Source organism: Carassius auratus, chromosome 29 (assembly GCF_003368295.1).
Source record: "Carassius auratus strain Wakin chromosome 29, ASM336829v1, whole genome shotgun sequence".
Lineage (NCBI taxonomy): Eukaryota > Metazoa > Chordata > Actinopteri > Cypriniformes > Cyprinidae > Carassius > Carassius auratus.
The window spans coordinates 12,649,510-12,657,918 of record NC_039271.1 but is presented as its reverse complement, the minus strand read 5'-3'; the positions used below and the strand labels follow the sequence as shown (position 1 = coordinate 12,657,918).

General features: G+C 39.2%; 1 protein-coding gene across 1 annotated transcript; it reads right to left on the bottom strand.

Annotated features, from left to right (window-relative positions):
* Positions 1-4,271: 4,271 nt before the first annotated feature.
* Positions 4,272-8,115, bottom strand: LOC113048101 (fibroleukin-like). The gene is made up of 2 exons (XM_026209633.1): positions 7,309-8,115; positions 4,272-5,758 (listed from the first exon to the last, which is right to left on the bottom strand). Exons 1-2 carry the CDS (start codon positions 7,961-7,963, stop codon positions 5,052-5,054), a joined length of 1,362 nt encoding a protein of 453 aa, XP_026065418.1. The 5' UTR covers positions 7,964-8,115; the 3' UTR covers positions 4,272-5,051.
* Between the last annotated feature and the right edge of the window lie 294 nt (positions 8,116-8,409).

Genomic DNA, 8,409 nt, shown 5'->3' with positions numbered 1-8,409 from the left:
GTATCTGAGAAAGGTTTAGACAGAGTGTGGGAATAATGTGAAACATGGCAGTGCGGTTTGGCGTGCTCCCAATGTTTTCTTGTGTTCTGGGTCTGCAGGTGGCTCTACAGGAGATGGAGAGGTGGAAATGAGCCAGAAACAATAATGAATAATCAAGAGGGCTGACCAATGTGTGTGTGTGTATGTATCATTGGATAGATGCAACTTTTACATTAATTGATATGCCAGACAAACGTCTATCTCAGATGTCTGTTTGGCAGAACTAATCTAACATCTCTGAATATCTGAACATGATTTATACAGCTTTATTGCAGCTGTTAATCTCATAACATTACATCCTCCATAGCCTCCTCTGCACTTCCACGCAAGGATTGGCTTTTCCTTTTTGACAGGGCTTGTGCACCTACAGCTACGACTTCAGCCAGCTAACCAGATGGTGCACCATCTGCCTTTTCTGCTCTCCTTGAATGACTGTTTCTGCGATTCTGGGGTTAGAGGAAGAGACCCCACTCTCTGAACCTCTTCCCACAGCTCCTCCTCCCACAGATGTCTGAACTTAGGGTCAGAGTTGGAGATTGCGAGTGGACAGAAAGACTTGTGCAAACATCTGCACAAATGTTTTCACCTGACAAAGCATGCTGACTGTCTCCAAATGTCGGCGCAGAGTTGTTGTTCTACACCACAGTCCTCAAGAACCAGCCTGCTCAACACTGAGACGCAGTGACATTAATGACTTTTCAAGCTCAATTGCGCTTTAAAAACAGCATCTTGAGGTTGTGTCCTTATTTGGGGTGAAAACAGGCAGTTTTAATATAGCTGTGTTGGAAACTGTTGGATCCTGTTCTATCCTTTGGTTACACTTTAGACATCATATTACCAAACACAGTGGCTTCCCCCACCCATGTGTGGTACCAGAAACCCTAAATCAAAGGCCAATCGGGATTCTGCCCTTATGCAATACTTGATGGAAGATAAGACATTGCAGACAATTGTCTTGTTTTTGCACTACTTTTCCCTTCTGGCTGTTTTTCTGCTAGGTTTTAGAGTCATATATTAGCTGACATTGTCTCGACGTGTCTCCTGTCAGCTTTCCGATCCTACAGAATGTCCCTCCGGCTCAGTGTCTCTCCTAAATTGTAATTTTGGTTTAAGGATAATCACAGAGTATTCAAAGCTTTCGTGAAAATCTTTCCATTCGGTTCCTCACCAGAACTGCTCAAAAACCTTAAAAGCAGAATTGTGTGTTTCTACAAATTACTTGTGGTAAGCGGAATAACGTTCAGATGGGTGGCATTCGTGAACGTTTGCACAGTTGGACTTGTGAGCAAACTAAATGATAAACCAGAGCTGCCACCACATCTGAGATGATTCCTGGAGCAATACGTTTGTCTCTGTGGATTCTCTATAGATTTTACAGACATCCATGTGATGCATTATGCTCATATTCTTAAGCTAGAAGGAAGAATCCAACAGGAAGCAACAGCTTTGGATGACTGTGGCTGGGATGGGAATAGAAGCACTGTGGTTTGAGGCATTTCTTTCTGTTTATCTGCATCAATTTTAGGTTGCTGCTTTTTTCTTTCTCTCCAAAGGGTCCTGGACTATGGTCTCTGGCAGACAGACAAGGGTAATTACTTCCATCTTCCACTACAGAAGCAATGTCCAGCAAGGAGCAAATACCCTGTACATCCACCCACTCGGACTACAAACGTTTGTTCTTCACATTCATCTTTATGATTCTAAATTCTCATTCAACCTTTTGTGTCCAGTCTCCTTAGTGGCTTCTCACTCATTATAGTCCTCAAGTTCCCAAAGCATTTCATACTTGTCTCATATTAGCCCTGGAGCATGTGAAATGCAATCAAAGTCTACCGTTAAATTAAACTTGACTGAGCTACCTCCAGATTATCACATCATTAGTAAGCTCTTCTGACAGGTTGCGATTACATAATGTCTTCGGTTTTTAATGTGAGAATGGCCTCTTCTGAAGAACAGAAATAAAAAATAAAAATAAAAGATTCTGGGTACAAAAATGGGGATCTACTGCCCCCTTCTGGATGGGTTCTGTTCAAGCTTATTTATATTTTAGGGTGTCCTGGGCAAGCTCAGGCACTTTTACAAAAGATATGAGCAAACAGAATACAAACAATTTGCTAAAACACTAAATCTAAATCCTAATCTCTGAACCAAATTCTCAGTAGCATAAACCAATGTCAAATCACTATTTCTGCAAAACCTTACACAAGTTCAGGCAGTTTAGACACTGTGCAGATCTCATGAGCTCTTTTTGAAAACTCTAAACACATTCTCACTCACTAAAAACTTGTGATGCAAAACCCTAAACACAAGAAAGCTAAAGTTAAACAACTGCTTACACAATAATTCAAAACTGTTCACACTTGTTTTTAAATATGTACATTTACAAAATATAAACACACCAGAGGGTTTCTCCCCCCATTGCCTAAGTGCGACGTAAATGAAGTGCATCTTAAAAGTTCATTAAAAGTTGTCCTAAGGCAAGAACACATTTTGATTTAGGTTTAGTACAACTTTGATGAAAGTGTTCAACTTTGATGAAACTTCAAATGTTGACTTGTGTTTATACACTGTGTGTGTGTGTGTGTGTGTGTGTACATACACCAAACTTAGGTCTGTTTGTGTTTTTTTGAGAGAATTTTTTTTTTTTTTTTGGTATACTCTTAGAGATATAACAAGTCAATGTTTCACTCATTATCTGGCTCGACTCTGTGTTCATCTTCAGTTCTCTCTTCACATCAGTTCAATCAATGTACTGTTTGAGTAAATGAATTATTCCGGGATATTGGTTCATTTGAACTCAGAGGGAGTGTCAGCCACATTAAAAAAAGTTCACAGCTTAAGTAATTTGTGGATTAATGCGTATTGGAGACGCGAACCGTTTCAAACAATTCAGTTCACTTTGGTGAACTGGTTCAAAAAGATCCGGTTACATCGAATGATCCATTCGCGAACCGGATATGACAAACTGCTTTGTTTTGAACTCTTTCACAACAGACACAGAAGAGAAGATAATGCGGAGTAAGGTAGTAGTTTTTGCTATTTTTGGACCAAAATGTATTTTCGATGCTTCTAAATATTCCAACGGACCCTCTGATGTCACATGGACTACTTTGAAGATGTTTTTCTTACCTTTCTAGACATGGACAGTAGACCGTACACACAGTTTCAATGGAGGGACTGAGAGCTCTCGGACTAAATCTAAAATATCTTAAACTGTGTTCCAAAGATAAACGGAGGTCTCACTGGTTTGGAACGACATGAGGGTGAGTTATTAATGACATAATTTTGATTATTGGGTGAACTAACCCTTTAACTGCTGAAAAACTTAATCATTATTGAAAGTTTAAAAGACAACTTGACATACAGTAATACTAAACGGACTAAAGTAAAGAGGGTTTACATTAAATACTTGCACTCAATTTAAGTGGGTCAGAAGAGCATGAAAGAGCTTGAAAATAAACACTTGACCGAGATTTGTTCTAAAATACAGAAAAGCTGCCTTAAACTCTTAAAACGTTACACTTTTATAGTAATACAATTAATATTTTATGCATAATACTGTATATGGATACTGTATAAATTATTAACCGTCTACCTGAATGACTGTTGTGATTGAAAGCGTTTTCAGTTAACCGATTCCTCTACTAAATATGTTATGTGGGCCAAAATGAGGTTAATTGTCTACAGCTGCATTGAAACCACCCAAATGTGTTGTTTAAGATTTCAGGGATTATGTAAAGCAGAGAAAAATAATTAATGTATTGATTTAGATGATTACAAATGTCATTTTCCATATGACTGTCTTTAAAAGTAAGTGTATTATTTGTAGTTTATCATGAGTCAAGCAGAGGGGCGGAGCTATGATGAGGAGGCGGGCTCCAGTGAGAGGGCCACGCCCATTTCAGCAATCGCTCCAGAAACTGATTCACATAATGAACAACCTGCTGTCAAATCATCAAATCCAGCCCTGCAGTGCCTGGAGCAGGTAGAAGATCTTCGCCTGTGTCTTCCATTCCTTTAAACTGGCAAAACTAGTACAATACCTTGACACTAATGTGATTATAACTCTTGATACAACTATTGTACATTTTGAAATGAAACTTTTTCAATCTATATTACATACAAAATTAACTGTTGCTTACCTGCAGTGATGGTCTAGAGAGATGAATGTGTATCAGAATACAGTATCAGAAATGAGTTGAGTAAAAATGTGCACAGCCAAATGACCAATATCAGTGTTTAGATACAGTTTTATTTGTTTTATAAAAAATATGAATGTGCCTTTTAAAAGCACAGATTTAGGTATTTGATATAATTTCTCCAATATACAAACAGTTTCTGAAAAAGCAATGATTAGAAAAAACTAAACATATTTCAGACTGGTAAGAAAAAAAAACATTCATCAAGGTCAGCCTAGTCACACAGCAATACTTAAAAAAATCTTTTTTTAATCATCCCATACTTTCACAATAAATACTGTACACTTCCTCCTTGTAAGCCACAGATATCCACCTCATGAGCCTTTAGTCCATGTCTGTAAACTTTCAACCATCTGTATAAAACATCTAGCCTAAAAAAGTCACTTCCAGCATTTAAAATTCCATAAGTCCACCAGCAAATCATGGATGGTATTAATCAAATTAACATTTTTAAAAATCTGTTCAGTGTGTCCCACTAAATATTCAATACATGGTGGGGAAAAAAAGCTCTCATCAGGAGTCTGTAAAGAGGATGGTGTAGTAAACCAGTTAAACAGAAGATGGCAGTAGCACACATACAAAAACATGAAATCATAACTCTAAGATCTGGCATTTTAAGACTAGATGATGGATAGTATTTTTATGTGCCTTGCAATGTTTGAAATACATATTTAGACATGTCATTTTTGAAATGCAGTTCTGCTAACGTTTGAGGATGTGTAATGAATCACAAGCTATATCCTTAGAAGTTGTTCTTGAGGAAAAGTGTGTAACTGCCCCCAAAATAATTGTTCATTTATACTTGAAGTTGGCTTAGGGTGCATAATTCTTTGGCCTCATCATCATTTTGACATTTTTAAATGTTTGTCTGTAGTTTGTCGGATAGTACTCAGACGTCTGGTTGTGCCATGTGCCCCAAAAGATCCCATTCCTCTTCCCTTTGTACTTTGTTTTGTAGTATTTGCCGTTGAGGTTTGCTGACATGCAGGCATCAAACCACCAGCCCGATTCATAGTACGCCCCACAGCTCCCTGAGGGGTACATGTCGTTGTCCCTGTCCGGTGTACTGAAGAACTTCTGATCATGGTTGAAGTGTTTGCTGAACTGCAGAGCATTTCCAGCAGTCCCCGAGTACCCGCTCAAAGACAGCCGATAATTGAGGAACTCATTGGACACGTAGAACTGTTCGTACTTGGCATACCTCCGGGTGCCCTCGAAGTCTTCAAGTTCAATGCGCAGGATCATGTCCTTGGCTTTGGTGAGCAGGTGAATTTTATCATTGCCAAGCCAGAACTCCCCTTTAAGGTCACCGAAGCCCTTCTTATAGTCAGCCCAGGGGCGGTTGAAGCTCACGCTGCCATTGATGCGGCGCTGCAAGACAGTCCACCCGCCTCCGAATTCCTCCATGTCACAGTACACCGCAAAGCTGCCATTTCTGGGGTTAGGGGTCACCTGGTACACTCCGTTTTTCCTTCGCCCTATAATGGTGATCTCAGAACAGTCTCTGATGGTTGTGAGATCTGGAGAGAAAGAGAGAGAGATTTTTAAGCATGCCATATAATTTTACACGCATCAGGACCGGAATGGAATGTTTCCCCTTAAAATAAAAATCGTTATTTCTAATATTCTATTTTTACTCGCCCTCATGTTGAATTAAACCTGTAGGAGTTTCTTTTTTTGTGATGAACATGTTAGAATATGTTTTGAAGAATGCGGGTAACCATACAGTTTCTGGTTCCCAATGACTTGCATAGTATGGCTACCAGCAACTGCCTGGTTACCATCATTCTTCAAAATATCTTTTGTGTTCAGCAGAAGAAAGAAACAGTATGAGGCTGAGTAAATGGTGACAGAATTGTAATTTTTGGGTGAATGATCCCTTTAAGGTCACACAGATTTTAAAGGGGTCATATGATGTTGCTAAAAAGAACATTATTTGGTGTAATGAAATATGTTTTTCTGAATATTTGGGTTGAACTGTTCTGGAACAGTGTTGTAAATACAACTTAACCACTGATTTCTAGTTGTGTCCACTTTTGAAAGACAAAACAAAGTAGCTTTGCTTTCACAACGAAACACATACATAGCATCTTCAGAACATGGCGGCAGTGGTGGCAGCAACAATAAATGCTTTCTTTGCATGAACATTTGGGTGGCATTATGCAAATAGTCCCACATTGTGATGTAGAAGTGGGGGTGTGTTTCAACAAGATGTTTTGGGGGGCGTGGGCCAATCGTAACTTTTATAAAAAATATCTCTTTGGATTTGAGACTTTAGTCTTTGCAGCGTTAGGGATCTTATCTATTCATGACCAGCTTGTAACACTCCAAAGAGAAAGGAAAACTTGGAATTGCATCATATGATCCCTTTAACATGTTAGATTGTACATGTTTGTCCTCTGAAGCTTGAGATGCTTGTGTAGATGACCCAAAAAGCTATAATTTGGTTCACTGGAGCTTATTACATTTATTTAATCACCATGTGATTCGATGGCCAGGGTTCATCCCTGCAGCAGGATTCATTTTTGAAATGCAAGCATTTGTATAATTCATTTTTATTCCACTTCTGATATTATGAATCCAAGTCAGAAGATTTCAATGAGGATTCACAAAACTATTCCAGAAGCATCTCTCCTGGCAGCTAACTTGATTACAAACTGAAAAACCTTCAGTGCGATAGCTCCTGTTTGAGGAGGCAGACTGAAAGCATTCTACAAGGTTCATGTTTGTGAATGATTTTCTAGTTTACCCCAGTTCTGTGTCCTTAATAAGTTCTTACAAATTATTTCTGAAGGTGATGTGATGTGATCATGTGTCTCTGATGCAGAAAATTCTGCTTTGCCATCACAGGAATATATTTTTGAATATATTAAAATGGAAAACATATTTTAAATTGTAATATTATCTCACAAATGTACTGTATTTTTGATTAAAAACGTGCAGCCTTGATGAGCATAAGAGACTTTATAGCCTTACACATAAAACATAATTATATGTTTCCATATTTCCATACAGTACTCATGAAAATGTACTCGCATTGCATAATTTGAAGTAGAATTATTGAACTTACGCTGAAGTAGTGGTTGTGGTTGTTGTTGACCTGGACAATGTGTGCAGTTGCTGCTGATTTTGTTGACAATCCCGGTAATGTTCTCAACTTTTCTGTCGACTATATCCTCCACATTTTGCAGATTGAGGAGGTTAAGTTCCTCCAGACGGCCCTCAAGAGAGTTAATCTGCGCACGTGCGTTCTTCAGGCTGATAGACATGCGATTCATCTTCACCTGCATGTTTTGTACAATGTCATTATCACTGTTGTTCCCATTCCGGTAGACTCTTGTCCTGGTATCCCCTTGATTCAGCTCTGCACTGTTTGTCAGACGGTCTCCACTGTCCTTCTGCAAGTTGAGGTCTACTTGCTGCGAGCTGCACTCCAGACAGGAGCTCTTCAGCGTGTTTACGGTCTCCTTCAAGCTTTGCAGCTCCTTCATGGTCTTCTCCAGTAGATGGAATTGTTTGGGAAGCTGGATGGTCAGCGGTGGCAGCGTGATCTGGTACGGGCACTCTTCCTCGTCTTCACATTGCCCAGCTGGCTTCAGCCTCACCTGGGAACAGCTGGAACCTCCTGACACCCTGTCCTGAACCCCAGAGGGGCCACTACCAGAAGCGTCTACCTCCTGCAAGACGGCTATCAGCAGAGAACAGCACACAAACACCAGTTTCATGGTCTCAAATAAAGTGACCCAAACTGAGAGAGAGAACTGAAGAGAACTGCCTCAAAGTGCAACAGCTCTGACATTAATATCAGAGGAGAGAGAGAGAGAGAGAGAGAGAACGAAAGTGTGGGTGGGGCAGCTGTGCATTACATAATTGCACAGTCAACATCAACGCAGGAAGAATTTGGTGAAATAGGACTACTCACCCTTTCTCTTAAAACACGACACTATGAGTCAGTATTTAGGAATGATGCTTGTCGTTGTTTTTCACTTTGTTTACTCTACAGTATATGAAAGAATGAGCCAGATGAGCAATTCAGTTGCTGTGAAGACACTAGTAGGAGTTTTTTGTTAAATCATAATTACATTTAAAGTGAGTTTTTTTTTTTTTTTTTTTAATGAAATTTTTACATTATTTACTCATGTTGTTCCAAACCTGTATTTCTTTTCTTTCT